At 67.1% G+C, this 16860-nt stretch overlaps 2 protein-coding genes across 2 annotated transcripts in view; both read left to right on the top strand.

Moving 5' to 3' along the window:
• Positions 1 to 9671, top strand: part of CRY2 (cryptochrome circadian regulator 2) — a 42301-nt gene extending 32630 nt beyond the window's left edge. The window contains exon 12 of the mRNA XM_062196257.1: positions 9570 to 9671. The gene's annotated coding sequence lies outside the window, so the exon portion shown is untranslated. The remainder of the gene's footprint in view (positions 1 to 9569) is intronic.
• On the top strand, positions 692 to 16783 carry MAPK8IP1 (mitogen-activated protein kinase 8 interacting protein 1). Its single transcript, XM_062197483.1, has 12 exons — positions 692 to 792; positions 9570 to 9675; positions 11366 to 11668; positions 12814 to 12895; positions 13100 to 13915; positions 14140 to 14215; positions 14588 to 14760; positions 14982 to 15091; positions 15262 to 15378; positions 15496 to 15566; positions 15672 to 15770; positions 16074 to 16783. Exons 1-12 carry the CDS (start codon positions 692 to 694, stop codon positions 16144 to 16146), a joined length of 2127 nt encoding a protein of 708 aa, XP_062053467.1. The 3' UTR covers positions 16147 to 16783.
• The last annotated feature ends 77 nt before the right edge of the window (positions 16784 to 16860 follow it).

Here is a 16860-nt window from a genome sequence, read left to right as displayed (position 1 = left end):
AGTGCTCCTGCAACATTGGCGTCTCGTGTCATCGTGACAACCGCCATGGGGGCATAGCATTGTCCCCATTTCACAGGTGAGAAAAGCACACTTTGGGGCCCTGACGTCACTGACCAAGGTCCCCTACCCTCTCATTTGTGGAGCCAGGCAGTGAGCTGACAGCACCCAAAAGTTGCCTCTCCAGGACTCCACTCAGCCCAGGGACCCTCGTTTCCCGCCTGCCGCCTTTGTGTCTGCCCAGGGTGGCCCAAGAGGGTCTTGGGGACCAAGGTCCCGCCATTGGTTACCTGATGCAGCGCCAGCAATGGGGATGGGGGCGCCCTGCGAAGTTGGGGGCGGGCAGGTTCGGATTAGGACGGGGCGGGGCCAAGCCCAAGCCGCGGGGGCCGTGCCTTCAGCACCACGGAGAGCGCCGCCTCTGGGGCGGGGCCGGCGGCGCGGGGGCGGGGCGCACGAGACCCCGGCCCGGCCCGGGGGTGCGCGCGGGGGCGCTCTCGCCAGTGCCGCCAGCCGCGCGCCGTCGGGAGCCGCGCCCTGCCCTGCGCAGGTGCGCCCGCCGCGCCCTCCCCGCCCGAGCCCCGCGGCGGCGGCGGCCTCTCCCGCGCCCCCGCCCGCTGCTCCGCCGCCGCCGCCGCCGCCGCCGTCTCCCCCGCGCCGCGCTCCGCCCGGATGGCCAGGGCTGTGCCCGAGAATGGCGGAGCGAGAAAGCGGCGGCCTGGGCGGGGGGGCCGCGTCCCCGCCGGCCGCCTCCCCGTTTCTGGGGCTGCACATCGCGTCGCCTCCTAATTTCAGGTGAGCATCCCCAGCCGCCGCGCGCCCCGCCCTTCCACCGGCACCGAGTCGCCGAGGCCCGCGCTCCCCGCCCCGCAGCAGCTCGGGGCGGCGTCGGGCTGGGTCGCTTCCCTGCACCGAGGCCCTAGGAAGCCAGCCTGGGTCTGGACGGGGAGCCCTCGCCGTGTGCCGTGCAGCTTCCGCCGCCATTGCGCGTCCTCGGGTGCGAGGTGATGAGCTGGAATTGGAGGAGGGGGCTCCCTCTTCCCTACTGCGGGGCCGCAGTCTGGGCCTGGGGTCTGGGACGAGGTCTAGAGCAGGCAGGCCAGCTGGGCTTTTGCCTGTGCTGGTCTGAGTGGAGAGGGGAGCGGCCAGGGTGGCACTGGGGTCTATTTCACCGGGTAACCGACAACCTTGGTGCTGGAAGGAGGGCGTCGTGGATCCCTCCCCCAGCCCTGCTTGGCCAGATGGGCCCGACTGCCAGGCCGGCATAGTCAGGACCCGGTGTGGAGCTGGGCACCCCAGCCCAGCCAGATGTGGCTCAGGGCAGGTGCAGCTGGTCCAGCCTCAAACCGGGGACTTCTGGGCCTGGCTGCTGGAGTCTGCCTAGGGGTAGCCAGGGACATGGGCAGGGGGACTGTGCTGAGCAAGTACCCAGGACTCTGGCCTCAGCTCCCCCTAACACCCTCCCCATCTAGTGTGAGGCCAGGTGATTTTCAGGGCTGTGAAGGGTGGGTATGTGGGGCGGAGAGGATTGCACCGCCCCTCCACACAGCTGGCCTTTGGGAGAAAGCAGCCTGGACAAACTCCATTGTTTCCCCATCTCCTGAGCTGGCGCCTTCCGGCCTCCTGGGGCCCCTGCCCCAGCCAGGGCTCAGCTGGGGCTTTAATACCAGCCCCTTCTCTGAGCCAGGGGTCTGTGGCTCCCAGGCCCTCAGGTGCGCAGGGAGCCCTGGGGGTCTCTAATGGCATCATCAGGCCCCGAAGCCTCCCCAGGGGCTCTGAGCTGAGCCCGGAGGACAGAGGGAGGTTCCAGGACTGCAGCCCCTGGCAGGACACAGGCGGCCTCCCCAGCAGGAGGCTGTCCCGCAGTGGGAGAGCGTGGGGCTCAGAGGGCCCTGGGTCCAGAGCCTGGCTCAGCCACTTCCCCAGTGCCTGCCCCACGCGGGTGTCTGGCCCCTGTGGGTTCCATCGGTTGAGTGGGATCTTTAGTATTGACTCCTGCCTGGGAAGGAGGCCATGTCCACGCAGTGGGTGTCCAACAAGTGGCAGCCCACGCGCACACGGGCGCAAGTGGGGCTCCCCAAGCCCTCTCCAGGGCTGGCCCACTGCGCCCGCACAGCCACCCCCCAGGGGGCTCGGCCTACCCATTCTACAGATAAGCTGATCCAGATTGAGGGGGCAGCTGGGCTGGCCCGGGGACCCTGAGAAAGAGAGAGGCTGCAGCTGGCCTGGCCCCCAGGTCTGCGTTCTGTCCCCTGCACTCCAGGCCCCACCTCTGCCTCCCCTGCCCCCCCTTGCCTCTGGCAGGTGCAGCTCTCATGCAGACTCTAGTGAGAGGAGCTGTGAAGGCAAACACTGGCAGTGAGCGTGCCCAGCCCGGCTGAGGCGTGGGCCGGCCGGCCAGGACACCATGGCCTAGCAGTGGGGACAAGGCCAGCTCGTGGGAATAATAGCAGCCCCTGTCTCTGGCCCTGCGTGCCTGGCCTCCGGCGCCAGCAGCCCCCGCTGCCCTTTCTCCACGGAGCCCTGGGCAGCGAGGGCTGTGTTACGGCTGCGTGGTGAGGTCATGGGCCCCACTGCTCCGGGTTTGAATCCTGGCTGGGCCTTCTTAGCTGTGTGCTCCGGTACTGGGCTCGTAACCCCTCTGAGCCTCCCTGTCTAGTTCTCCAAGGTGCTGGTTTGGCCCTTGCTCGGGCTGAGCCTGAGCCCACACATGTGTGTGGCTGCACCCTGTCCGCCGTAAGCCCCCAGCAGGCGTTGGGGGTCCGCCCCAGCTGCTCAGCACGGAGTAGGTGCTCGGCGACGCCCTACTGGTGTGCTCCTTAGCTGAGGATGGAGTTGGGTGCTGGAGCAGTGGATTTGCCCAGGCACCACCCCGAGAGCTGCGTGTGCGCATGCGAGCCAGAGTACGTAGCCCTTCCCACACCTGTCCCACATGCCCAGTGCTGTGAGCCTCTACGCTCTGCAGGTGCAGAGACCGGAGCCCTGGAGAGGTTAGGGAAGTGGCAGAGCTGGGCTCTGAACCAGGCTGTGATTGCAGAGCCAGCCCCCAGTAAGACAGAGCCCTGGCGTACCTACTGGGGGAGCGTTTGCTGAGCGGGTAAGTGGGAGGCCGGGCGCAGGGGGGCGCCGGCGCCTCTCGGGTGTTGCGGATGGTTTGTCCTGAGTGCTGTTGCAGTCGGTTACTAGTGGTTACCCCTGGGTGTGCGGCAGGGTGGGGACCTCTGCCTCTCCTTCACGCATTTCTGTGTATTGGAGTTTTTATTTTTTATAACGAGCGCAGTTATCTGCGTACCTCGCAAAATAATAAAAGAAAATGTTATAAAGGGATACATGTTCATGACCAGGAAGAGAATTTAGCAATTTACGCAGTGGGCACACTGGCACCAAGTGGGACGAAGGAAAAGGGGACAGTGGACGGTCCTCAGGATCGGGAGGGTCCCTGGGGAGCAAAGTGAGCAGCCTGGAGCAAAGTGAGCATGCGGACAGGGACTCCAGGAGCGGGGAGCCCCCCGGGGCCAGTAGCATGGTGCAGCGGGTGAAGCCGCTTCCGACACTGGCATCCCATATCAGAGCGCCGGTTCCAGTCCCGGCTGCCCTGCTTCCAATCCGCTGCCCCCCCCCCCCCCGCCGCCGCCGCTAACACACCTGGGAAAGCAACGGATGACAGCTCAAGTGCTTGGGCCCCTGCCCTCCACGTGGGAGACCCAGGTGGAGTCCCAGGCTCCTCCTGGCTTCAGCCTGGCCCGGCCCTGACAATGACAGCCATTTGGGGAAGTGAACCAGCAAAGGGGTGTGTGTGTGTGTGTGTGTGTCTTTCTCTGTCACTTTGCCTTTCAAGTCAATAAATAAATATTTAAAAAATATTTTTTAAATAAATTTTAAAAATTATTTTAAATAAATTAAGCCGGGAGTGGGGTCCGGGGATGCCTTCTGTCCACTGCCTCTGGGAAGGGAGCGGAAGCCGCCAGGGTGGGTGGGCACGCTTGGCTGCTCCTCCATTCACGCAGCCAACATTCGCTCTCTGCAGGCTCCCTGGGCACCCAGGTAGAGGGGGGAGGCCGGGGCGCGGTGAGCAGGGAAGCAGGGCGTGGGGAAGGCGGAGGGGCCGGGTGCACCCACCTGGGGAGGGATCTGGTCTCATGGGGCAGAGTGGGGGGGGGGGCCCTTGGGGCTGGGGCATCCTGTGGAAGTTGATTGGTGGGCACTGGAAGACTCAGTTGGAGGACTCAAACAGGAATTGGCTTGAGGGACGCCAGCCCAGCCATGGTTTAGCGGGAGGTGGGGAGCAAGAGTGGCTGCTCCTGCTGGAGTCGCCCCCTCCTGGGGCCCCCAGGAGCTGCCCCTGGTCCAGCTCCTGCGGAACCGCGAGCACTGGGCTGAGATGTGGACCAGCTTCCCGCGGCTGGGATGTGGGTGAAGCCTCGCCCATCACGGCCGTCCGGCTGCTCTCTGGATTCCTGGGAATGTGTCACAGTGCAGGTCTAGCTTGGGGGCCCCAAGCGTCCCCACAGACTGGGTCACTGCCGCAGGCTCCTGCCTGCTCTGTGATGCCACCTGGGTCTCCAGTCCGCACATGTGCAGGAGCCACTGCTGGCCGCCTGGCCTTGTGTCCCTGGAGCTGCGGGCGATGCACCTGCAGCTCTTGTGTGCGGAAGCTTTCCATGCCCAGCCAGGGCTTCCGGCAAGAGGCACTTCGTGGCCGTGCAAGGGGTCTTGGGCTTTGTGCGTGGACTGACTGGAGCAGGGGTGGGGAGCAGGAGTAGCCGAGGTCCGGTCCACAGGACACCAGCCGCTCCGGAAGAGGCCTGGGCGTGTGGCACTGGGTGCGTGCAACCCAGCTCGGCCAGTCTGCCAGGGAGGGTGCAGGGGTGGCCTCCCCAGGTTTGCCACGTCTGACCACTGTGCGGCGTGGCTGTTTCTAACTGCCTGCGGCTCCTCCTGCTGCAGCCGCGTGTTCTGCCTTCTGGCTCATGTTACTGGGAGCCATTTTCCGTGTTCCTGCACGGTTCTAGAATGTTCGTGCTGAGAGCCTCCTTGTACCCGCCCCTTGGTGCTGGTGCCTGGCCATCTGGGGGTTTCCCAGGGTGGGGCAGTCTGTTTCCACGTGTGGGGTTGTTCCCCAAAGGCCCAGTCACTGGGATCCCTGAGCAGGGGAGACGCAGCCTAACCCCGGTGGGGTCGTCTCCTGACTCCCGTTTCTTGGACTGGACTTGGTTTCCACTGGAGCGGACCCCACCGTGGACTTGGCTGGGAAGGGCGTTCCAGCCCCAAGAGCAAGCCCAGCCTGAACCCAGTGTCCCCCCAGGGCTGGGAGGCACGCATGGCTGCACCAAGCCAGCGCCCATCCCACCCTTTCAACACCCAGACACCCCGCCGCCCACTCTGTGGTGCCCGTGGGACAGTAGGGGGACAAGTCCATGGGGAGCTGAGAGATCTCCAAGGTGAAAATCTGGAAAGGCCTGGGGATACCTGCAATCATTCCTTCAACACTCACTCTTTTTTTTTTTTTTTTTTTTGACAGGAAAAGTAGATAGAGAGAGAGAGACAGAGAGAAAGGTCTTCCTTTTTGCCATTGGTTCACCCTCCAATGGCCGCTGCGGCCGGCGCATCGCGCTGATCCAAAGCCAGGAGCCAGGTGCTTCTCCTGGTCTCCCATGGGGTGCAGGGCCCAAGGACCTGAGCCATCCTCTACTGCCTTCCCGGGCCACAGCAGAGAGCTGGTCTGGAAGAGGGGCAACCGGGACAGAATCCGGCACCCTGACCGGGACTAGAACCCGGTGTGCTGGTGCCGCAAGGCGGAGGATTAGCCTGTTAAGCCATGGCGCCGGCCAACACTCACTCTTAAGCACCTATTAGGCACCATTCGTGCGACAGAGAGAGACGATCTCACCCTTAAGGATGAACTGCCTCCCACGGGAGCCGCCCCTGGCCACGTGACCTATAGGTGACCTGCAGTGTCCTGGGAGCCACCACCAGGGGACTGGAAGAGCCCATGGCAAAGCAGCTGATCTGAACGCCAGAGAGTGGAGTCGGGGTGGGGGAGGGGTGGGGGAGGGGAAGGGACAGCTTGGGGCTGCCGCAGGGGGATTTTGGTCTCCAGGGGCCAGGGCCCAGATTTGCATTTCAGACATTGGTTGGCCCTGACTGCCTGGAGAGGACACGGGGAACCTCCTCAGAGTGAGCCGTCACTCAGCAGGTGTCCTGAGACCACCTCCCGCCCCCATGGCCAGGACCCAGACAGGAGCCGGCTGGGGCAGCTGGGTGGGCGGCACCCAGGCTCCTGCAGGAAGAGGGGCCTTTGAGGTCAAGTGAGGCTCAGAGGTCAGGAAGTGACCTTGGGCACTGTCTCATCCAGAGAGGCCAAGCAGGTGTGGGTGATGGGCAGCGACAGCGCGAGAGGGGGTCGTAAGACTGAGCAGGGCGGGTGGCCTCCTGGTGCCCGGGGCTCAGGTTTCCATGAGGAAGGAGGATCCGGCAGGGTTGAGAGGGGACCTTCCTCCTCCCACCCCTCCGTCCATCCTTCCTTCCTCCCCAATGGCCGCCTTCTGTGATCCCCGTGGGACCAAAGATCTGCTAGGATTTAGGCTGGGTCACCCGGGACATCAGTGCTTGGAGAAGAGGGAGGAGGGAGCAGGGTCCTGGGGAGGGTTGTGGCTTGCATAGGGGACGCCTTGGTTGATTGCTCCCCCCACCCCCACCCAGGCCTTGGTGGTCCCTTCTGGTCCTGCTCACCTGCCCCCTGAGGTTGGTGGGCAGGGGGATGGATGGCCTCCCTCTGCATGGGGGATGCTGAGGCCGGAGATGAGCCCCTCGTGTCTGAGCCTTGGTGCTCCTCATCTGCTTAATGGGTGGCAAAGAGCCCTCCCCCAAGACCGCGGTGAAGGTTGGAGGGAGGTGCCCGGCGCAAGAGTCGACGGCCAGGGCTGGCAGCTGCTTCTCAGTGAGTTGGGGTTGGTCTGAGCCCTCCTGCCCCAAGCTCCCACCCGGAGGTCAGGGCAGGACCGGGCCCAGAGGCGCCGGGCACAGGATTCAGCCCCTAGCAGGTCGCCTTCAAGGGCTGTGGGGCTTTTTGTTTTATTCATTTGAAAGGCAGAGAAGCAAGGAGCTTCCATCTGCTGGTTCACTCCCCAAAAGGCAGCAACAGCTGGGGCGGGGCCAGGCCAAAGCCAGGAGCCTGGAACTGCACACTGATGTCCCAGTGGGTGGCAGGGGACCCGGGACTTGGGGCCATCTTCTGCTGGGTTCCCATAGCAAGAAGTTGGATCAGAGGCAGTGCAGCCGGGACTCGAACCAGTGCTCCAATACAGGAAGCCAGTGTTGCAAGCGATGGCTTAACCCGCTGCACCCCAACGCCGGCCTCACCTTGGAGGGTTTTGAGCAGGGCCAAGAGGGGTGATGATGTTTCCAGCAGCTTTGCCTGATGGTGGTGCATGGGGTGGTACAGGATTGAGGAGACTGAGGCAGGGCAGGCCCTGGAGGGGTCTGGGAGGGCAGAGGCAGGCCCTGGACTAGGGCTCAGCCGGACTGGGGGGGCCGCTCTGGCTTCTGGACCAGGCCTTCCTGCTTCCGCATAGACTGCGGGGTGGGGGTGGGGGCTGGGAACCAGCACCCCTGGGCTGCCGGTCAAAAGGGGCCTTAAAGAGCCCCCACCTGTCCAGCCCCTGTCCCTGGTTGGAACCCTGCTGTGTGGCTCCGGCTGGAGGCCTCCAGGTTCTGTTGATGTCACTGCAAGGTGACAGAAAGCTCGTAACCACCCTGCAGCCCTCCAGCTGGGCTCCGAGGAGCCCCAGCACCGGCCTGCTCCTAGCTCTGCCTCCAGAGTCCCCTGTACCCCTTGGCCCTTCCTTCCTGGCTCCAGAGGCAACCCTAGGCCTGGCTGGGGTAGGTCGGGACCCGCCTGCACCCACAGAGCCTCCGTGATGCTGGGTGAGGCCGGGGTATCCATTCTCGGGGAATTCGGGGCGCCTCCCCATCTCCCACCTGGCTCCTTGAATGTGGTGCTGGCCCTTTAACGCAGAGCAGGGGCTGGGTTTTAGGGGGAAACTTCCCAGATTTCTGCCATCTGTGTACCAGCCTGGGCCGGAGAGGGGGGCCCCCAGCCCTGGACAGGGGCATTGGAAGGGCAGGTGGAGCCGGTAGCATTGATCGCGGTAACCTGATCCCGCGGCAGAGGCGGCGACAGAGCCGCGGCCGCTGCGGCTTCGCCATGGGCCGGCTGAGGGAGGCTGCCTGCGGCTGAGGGCTGGGCTGGGAAGGGCTGGGGCTGGGCCCGGGTCCGCAGCTGCTGCCTCCTCTCCCTGCCCATTTATTTTTAATGAGCTCCCGGGCTTCTGCAGCGGCCAGGAGGCAGAGGGGCAGGCCCAGGCGGTGGAGGCCGGCAGCCCTAGCCCTGCCTTGAGCCCTGGCCGCCCCCCCCCCCCCTTCTGGGCATGAGAGGGCAGCCCTGGGGCCCTGCAGCCCCCCGGCCGGGCAGGGCTGTCCATGCAGCTGGTGCTGAAGATGGATTCGAGCCCCGACAATGACAGCTGGTTGGAGGACCAGTGGGAGCGCTGGTAGGGGGTGTGGGGGTGGGGCCGGGTGTCGCGGGGAGCTCCATGGAGCTAAGGGTCTCTGTTTGGTGTGATTGAGGTGAGAGGCAGGGGTGTGGGCCTCTGGTGTTCCCCTGGGTGCTGGGCCACTACCTCTCCTGGGTGACCTTGGACCAGTGGGTTTGCCTTGCCCTACGTCTGCCTCCTGGTGTTACCTGGGGGAGAGCTCCGACATTCTCTCCAACTTCCCACACCACACAAGGGCTGGGGAGGAGCTGGGCAGGGACAGGCAGGGCCCGCAGTGGGAGGCCTAGCCCTGCTCTCCAGGGCGGGGGTATGGAGCTGGCCCAGGCCGTGGGAGGCGAGGCTGCAGCGTCCAAGTGGCTTCCGAGCTCCTGGCACCTCCAGCCCCAGCCGGGAGCCTCTCTTGACCCCACCAGGGCAGGTTCCTGTTCAGGGTCCTTAGCCTGGGCACAGAGGAAGGAAGAGTTGAGCCCAAGAACAGAGGGGAAGGCACAGCCTCTCCTGGAGTGGACGCCAGATCCCCGTTCACTCATTCTCAGGGCTCACGGGCACGGGCTCTCTGGGCTGGGGGCGTGGAGCACTCCTGTGAGCCTGCTGCACCCCTGCCAACCCCTTGGGTCTCCTTACTCCTTACCCCTTGGTTGTGCAGGGACCCTCCTACCCCAGGTGGCCTTGGCCTTCTCTGCAGGTGCCCTTGTCTTGGCACCTGCCTTGACCCTGGCAGAGCTGAGGCTCTGACCTCTGGGCCTTCTAGGCACTGCCGCCTGGGGGTTGGCAGCAGGTGCACAGCTCCCAGCCGGGAGGAGCAGGAGTGACCCGGAGCCTCCCACCCCACAGCTGCCCTAGAGGACTGCATGCTCCCCCAATGCTGTCCCCACTTGGTGGCCACGTCCCACATAGGAGCAGCTGGACCCCGGGTCCCACCGTCCGGAGCCGGTGATCGGCCTGTTTGTTAGAGGCTGCCCTTTGGCGGGCCTGGCCGACCCTCTGGGTTGTAACTCTGGCTTCCTGTTCCCCCAGGCTCACCCACGACATCAGCCTCGAGGAGTTTGAAGATGAGGACCTCTCGGAGATCACTGACGAGTGTGGCATCAGCCTGCAGTGCAAAGACACCCTGTCCTTCCGGGTAAGGGCGGCCCCTGGCTCCCCGGAGACCCCGAGTAGGTGGGGATGGGAGGGAGGCCCCCAGGCTACAAAGGGGGCTTTCAGGTCCGGGGGCACCCTCATGAAACGGCGTGCAGGAAACACCCAGTGCAGTGCTTGGCACGTCTTGGGTGCGCAGTCAGAATTTGATTTTTCTACACCAGGGGCTCAGGCAGGAAGCAGGAGGTCTTGAGATCCAGGAGCGTGGCAAGGAGGGCCAGAGTCCCTGGGGGAGCTGTTCCTGGCTGGGAGCCTCAGGCAGAGCAAGGGTGGAGTCTGGGACTCCGCAGTGCTTTGGGGACAGGACAGAGGCGCCAGGAATGACCCGGAAGAACTCCTGTGGCTGCTGGCTGCCAGTGCGTCGTACCAGCGCCGAGGCCCTCACGGAGGGCGTGGCCCAGCATTGCTGATGCTTTGGGCCCCTTGGCCCTGGCGCAGGGAACATGTTTGTCTCCCGGCGCGGCCAGGAGCTGGGGATCCCCACTCGGTCTTCGCAGAGCAGGAAGAAGCAGCCAGGCAGCCCGCAGGACGAGGGCCAAGCTCGGGGCTGGGTTTGAGAGCCCTGCACTTCCCTCGGCCCCCAGGAGGGCGGGAGCTAGATGCGGTGTTGGGGGGGGGGGGCACCAGCCTCTGTGCTGACCTCTTGCTACCCGCGGAGGTTCTGTAAGTTCTGCCAGGCAAGAGACAAGGGGTGAGGAATCCTCCAGTCCTTACTGCAACCCTCTAGCCTGTGGCCAAGCCAGGAAGGAAGGGACACAGAGACCACGTACTGTGGACCTGGGGAGGGGTCCTAGGGCGGGTCCTAGGGCCCTGACGAAGCTTTCCTCCGAGGCCACGCACCTGTCTGGAGTCTCACGCCACCCTCTCCCCACCATGCACCGGCAGGGCCTTGGAGGGGGCGGGCCCTGCATTTAGCTGGGCCCCCGGGGGGCACTGGCTGTGGGGCGGGGGCGGGGGCCTTAATGCGCTCCAGGGGCTCTCAGATGCACTTGCCAGGAATGGAAGGGCCAAGGGATCTGTCCAAGGTGCCAGGCAGGCAGTGGCAGAGCTGGAACTGGAAGGGGCTGTCCCCTAGGAAGGCAGGGCTAGCTTGCCCATGGAGAGAGGCCTGGGCCCCTGGGGTCCGACCGCCCCTGCCCCCCCCCCCCCCCCCCGCCTCGGCGACCCTCTTCCGGCGCTCCCAGGGCCTCCAGTCCGCAGTGCGGCCCTCCTCTCCTGGCCAGAGACTCGGTTTTCCCGGGGTCCCTCCTAGACTTCTTCAAATACAAATCTGCACCCCTTTCTCCCCAATCTCTTGCGGGGGCCCAGCTCCTCGGGCGACCCCACGTCTCCATGGCAACAGCGGTGACTTCACTCTGGGAGCTGCTTACAGCCCGGGTGAGGTCACCGGCCGTTGCCAAGGGAACGGGAGGGCGCAAGGAGCCGGAAGGGGGGACCGCGCGGAGGGGAGAGGGTGGTGGTCGGCAAAGGCGGCGACCGGGCGGGGAGGGGCGGCCGTGCGCTTCCCGCAGGGGCGGCCCGGAGCCCCCTCTCTTCCTGGCCGCTGCTCTGCGCCCCCCCCTTCGTGGCCGCGCAATGGATTCGTCCGGGCAGGGGGCGGTGCGCGGCGGCCTCGGCCCCGCCCCTCCCGGCGCGGCCCCGCCCCCTGACGCCCCTCCGTCCGCGCCGCGCAGCCCCCGCGCGCCGGGCTGCTCTCTGCGGGCGGCGGCGGCAGCGCGGGGAGCCGGCTGCAGGCCGAGATGCTGCAGATGGATCTGATCGACGCCACCGGGGACACTCCCGGCGCCGAGGACGACGAGGAGGACGACGAAGAGCGCGCGGCGCGGCGTCCGGGCACGGGGCCGCCCGAGGCCGAGCCCGGTCAGGGACCGGCGCCCCGCGGCCAGGGCCAGAGCCAGGGCCCAGGCAGCGGGGACACGTACCGCCCCAAGCGGCCCACCACGCTCAACCTCTTCCCGCAGGTGCCGCGGTCTCAGGTGAGGCGCGGGGGGCGGGGCTGAGGGGGCGGCGCCCCGGGGCGGGGCCGGCTCCTGGGAGGTGGGCGCCGGGGGACGGGTGGAGGTCCCAGGAGAGGGCGAAGGCGCGCAGGGGTTGACGGGGCCGGGGGAGGGGTTGGAGTGGGGAGCACAGGGCTTGGCGAGGTGGCAGAGGTGTGGAGTTTGGGACCCTCGGGGTCTGGGGTCCCTGGTGAAGGTGGGGCAGAAGCTGGGCGTGGGGAGAAGGGAGAGGGAAGTGGTCCGCTTGGGCGAGGGCCTGGGAAGTTGTGGGGGAGGTGGGGCCTGGGAGCTGCCGTCTGAAGTGTGGGCAGCCTGGACTTCCCAGAGGCAGGGGGGAGGCCTGGGGGGTGGCGCTGCTCAGCCGAGCTGGGGCCCTGGGGCCCCTGGGCTGCTGGCTGGAAGCCAAGGAGAGTTGAATAGGGTGGGGAGCGCTGGCCGGGCCCTTTGTCTCCCGGGCCCAGTCCGGAGAGGTAAGGAGGGGACCCAGGGAGGGGGAGCTGCCAGGGGATGGGCGGGGGCTGCAGAGAAAGGGGGTCCCTCTCCCTGGATCCTCTGGGACGCCTTTGGTAGCCCAGCTCGCGGTGTGAGGTGGGAAGGAGACTTGTATGTGGGCGTTGTGGGGGCCGGGGTGGGGAGGTGCTGCGGATGTGGGCAGGCAGCCCCGAGGTCCGGGAAGGGGGGCTGCTGCCAGCCACGCCTGTCCCCCCGCGGGCTGGGCCCCTGGTCTGGGGGCCGGGGGAGACGGTGCCCCGGAGCCATCTGAGTGTCACCGCAGGCTCCCAGGGTACCTCACTGCTTTCCACCCAGGCTGGGCCAGATTGGCCCTGCCCCTTCCAGGATGGGAGTCACGCTGCCCCCCCCCCCCACCGCCCTGGGCATCTCACGTGGGGGTCCTGAGTCTGCCTCCAGACTCCCCCTCCTCACCCGCCACCCCCGCAGCCAACCATCACCACCTTTGCCCAGGCTGACACTTCCCTGGCCACCCCTCACCCCTGCTGCCTGCTGCAGGGCAGGGTGGGGGCAGCGAGCAGCCTGGGGTGGCCCCGTGGGGGCAGGGCCAGGGCCTCCCTGTGCCGGGCACTGCTGACCGCCTCTCTCACAAGGGCCCTTTGTTCGCTGCCCAGGACACGCTGAATAATAACTCTCTCGGGAAAAAGCACAGCTGGCAGGAGCGCGTGTCCCGCTCGTCCTCACCCCTGAAGACAGGTGAGGCAGACCCCCCCACCTGGGCCTCAGCCTGCCCCGAGTCCCCGCTGCAGGGCCCCCACCTTGCCTGTGGGGGTCCACCGAGGCCCAGGCCGCGGACCCAGAGCCTGCCCGTGGCCCTGGTGCACAGAGCAGGGGCCTGGGGGGCCTGGGTGAGGGCAGCCCGGCTCAGCACGGCCCCTCCACCTCCACCCTGCCCTGCAGGAGAGCAGACACCCCCCCATGACCACGTCTGCCTGAGCGACGAGCGGCCCCCTCAGGGCAGCCCCGCGCCCACCAAGGACCGAGGCACCTCCACCGAGAGCCCTTGTCGCCGCAGCACTGCCACCCAGATGGCCCCTGCCGGCGGCCCCCCCACGGCCGCCCCTGGGGGCCGGGGCCACTCCCATCGAGAACGCATCCACTACCAGGCTGACGTGCGGCTGGAGGCCACGGAGGAGATCTACCTGACCCCGGTGCAGAGGCCCCCGGACCCCGCCGAGCCCAGCGCCAGCTTCCTGCCGCCAGCAGAGAGCCGCATGTCGGTCAGCTCCGACCCGGACCCCGCCGCCTACCCCTCGACCCTGGGCCGGCCACACCCCTCCATCAGCGAAGAGGACGAGGGCTTCGACTGCTTGTCCTCCCCGGAGCGGGCCGGGCCCCCGGCAGGAGGCTGGCGGGCGAGCCTGGGGGAGCCGCCGCCGCCGCCGCCGCGGGCCTCGCTGAGCTCGGACACCAGCGCCCTGTCCTATGACTCGGTCAAGTACACGCTGGTGGTGGACGAGCACGCCCAGCTGGAGCTGGTGAGCCTGCGGCCGTGCTTCGGCGACTACAGCGACGAGAGCGACTCCGCCACTGTCTACGACAACTGCGCCTCGGCCTCGTCGCCCTACGAGTCGGCCATCGGCGAGGAGTACGAGGAGGCGCCGCGGCCGCGGCCCCCGGCCTGCCTCTCGGAGGACTCCAGCCCCGAGGAGCCCGACGTCCACTTCTCCAAGAAGTTCCTGAACGTCTTTATGAGCGGCCGCTCGCGCTCCTCCAGTGAGTCGGCCTGGCCAGGGCTCTGCCCCCGCCCCCTGCCCCTCCCCCGGAGCTGGGGCCACATCCTCCCGCCCCCTGCCCTCTGCCCCCTCCCCAGGAGCTGGGGCCACAACCTCCCGCCCCCTGCCCCCTGCCCCCTGCCCTGGAGTGGGGCCACATCCTCCCACCCCCTGCCCCCTCCCCCGGAGCTGGGGCCACATCCTCCCGCCCCCACCCCTCCTCAGGTGCAGAGTCTTTCGGGCTGTTCTCCTGTGTCATCAACGGGGTGGAGCAGGAGCAGACACACCGGGCCATATTCAGGTGAGCGCCCACAGCCCGGGGCAAGGCTTCGTCCACTCTGCCTCAGGCCCCTGTGTTCAACCTCTGGGCACGCAGAGCAGGGTGGCAAAGGGCCATGGTGCGTGGGAGCCCAAGGCTGCGCCTACACGCAGAAGCCACCCTGCCCGAGCCTCCCGCAGACCGAAGGGCCCGGGTCCCCTGGCCTCTCCACCTCAGCAGGGCTCCGCCCATGTCCTGCCCTTGATGGCGGGCACCTGATGGATGCTGCCCCCCTGCCCCCCGGCTGGCGTCGGGCCGGCCCCCACGCTGCTTTGCAGGTGTTGACCGAGCTAAGGACGTGGTCCTGGGGAGGGCCCGGCCGGGAGGCCCCGCTGAGGAGTTCTGCCCGGCCAGGTTTGTGCCGCGGCACGAAGACGAGCTGGAGCTGGAGGTGGACGACCCCCTGCTGGTGGAGCTGCAGGCCGAGGACTACTGGTATGAGGCCTACAACATGCGCACCGGCGCCCGGGGCGTCTTCCCCGCCTACTACGCCATCGAGGTCACCAAGGAGCCCGAGCACATGGCAGGTAGCGTTGCCGCCTCCTGGCTGCCCTGTGCTCCAGCTCTCAGCCGGCTGTCCCGCAGGGGGCATTGCAGATCCTGCCCAGCCAAGCCCGACTTCCGGCGACTTCCAGCCACATCCCGGAAGTGGGAGGTGGCTCCCCCTGCTGGCCCTGCCGCTCCTCTGCCTCGCACCCTCCTCGGCTTGCCTGCCTCTGCTGCCGCTCACTTCACGCTTGCTTTCCAGCCCTGGCCAAAAACAGCGACTGGGTGGACCAGTTCCGGGTCAAGTTCCTGGGCTCCGTCCAGGTTCCCTACCACAAGGGCAATGACGTCCTCTGTGCCGCTATGCAAAAGGTACCGGGCCCCCGCTCCCCGCTCCCAGTCCAGCCCGCGTCTCTGGGGAGAGGGACCCAGGCGTCCAGAGGCCGGGAAAGCCTCGGGGCTCGGGGTCCAGGGCCCGGGACTGGAGGGACGGGCGGAGAAGTGGACGCATGGCGCTGACTGTCCCCGTCTCTAACCCACAGATCGCCACAACCCGCCGGCTCACCGTGCACTTGAACCCACCCTCCAGCTGCGTGCTAGAGATCAGTGTGCGGGGTGTCAAGATAGGCGTGAAGGCTGATGACTCCCCGGAGGCCAAGGTGGCTTCCCTGACCCGGCCCTCCCTCCCCCCAGATTGCCTGTGAGCAGGTGCACGCCTCCCGCCAGCCTGCACCCCTGGGCGCTGGGTGACCGCCCCCTGCTTCTTTCTCCTGCAGGGAAATAAATGCAGCCACTTTTTCCAGTTAAAGAACATCTCTTTCTGTGGATACCATCCAAAGAACAACAAGTAAGAGGCTGGGGCGGGGCTTGGGGCTCTGGGCGTGGTCTGGAGCCGCTGTGGTCGGGGCGGGGCCCACTCCAACGCACCACAGCCGCATCCGTCCTCCCGCAGGTACTTCGGGTTCATCACCAAGCACCCGGCTGACCACCGGTTTGCCTGCCACGTCTTTGTGTCCGAAGATTCCACCAAAGCCCTGGCAGAGTCCGTGGGGTACGTAGGGGTGCGTTTCCCGCCAGCACCCAGCCCGGGGAGCAAGCCGCAGGCGTGGGGCCCAGAGCTGCCCTGGGGTCCCGAGGAGTGGGGCCATGCTCATGAGCACAGGCCCTTCCCTGTGGTTGCCATCTTCCTTGGGAGATGCCGCTCCCTAGCGAACAGGGGGAGTGCCTTGGGCTGCAGGGGCCAGAGCCCCAGGCTGGAGACCCGAGGCTCCAATGTGGAAACCCTGGGTGGAGCCCCGTTCCCCCACACCACCCCCGGTGGCCCGCCTCTGTCACGCGTGTCTCCGCCTTCCAGGAGAGCCTTCCAGCAGTTCTACAAGCAGTTTGTGGAGTACACCTGCCCCACAGAGGACATCTACCTGGAGTAGCGGCACCCCGGGCCATGGGCGCTGCTCGCCCAGGGCCTCCTGCCACCACCGGAGGGCAGACGGGGAAGTGGGGCCTGTGGCCCGGGGTGGGGCGGGCGGGGTCCTGGGGAGCGGCAGGTGCAGTGTGCTGTAACATAGGGGACTAGATTCGTCCTCGGAGAGGGCAGAGAGGGCTGCCGGGGATCGGGAGTGGGCACGGCCGGGGTGGGGCCAGGCCTCCGGCGGGAAGGAGGACCGGGGAAGGAGTGGAGGCTTGGCTGCAACCTGGCTGCCTGCCCCTAGCGGGGCTCTTGGCTCCCGCCCTGACGAAGGCGTGTCACCGGCAAGTGCCCACCCTCCCCTCTGTCCACAGTGCCCCCCGGAGGAGCCCCGAGCTCAGGCTGGGCCCAGTCACCTCCCAAGGACTTTGCAGTGTACCAGTGGCCCCAGGTGGAGGTACAGTCCCTGCCGGCAGCTCTGTGGCCCACAGAGCCTCCCGCCAGCTGCCACCTGCAGCCTCCCCGGCGGGCGGGCCCCTGGCAGGCTTAGGGAAGCTGCCCTGGGGGCCTGCCTGGCAGAGGGAGGCCTCCTGCCTGGCCCAGAGTCCCGTCTTGGTCCTGTTGCCCTGGCCACGACTATTAAAGTGCCATTTCCTGTCCGGCCCAAGGCGGGTATGTGTGCGCGGTCTGCCCCCTTCCCCACCTGCGGGCCCACAGCCAGGAGAGCCGCGCGGCT

The sequence above is a fragment of the Lepus europaeus genome, chromosome 7 (genome assembly GCF_033115175.1).
Source record: "Lepus europaeus isolate LE1 chromosome 7, mLepTim1.pri, whole genome shotgun sequence".
NCBI classification, from domain to species: domain Eukaryota; kingdom Metazoa; phylum Chordata; class Mammalia; order Lagomorpha; family Leporidae; genus Lepus; species Lepus europaeus.
The sequence above is the reverse complement of the archived record's forward strand: the minus strand, read 5'-3'. Positions and strand labels throughout refer to the sequence as shown.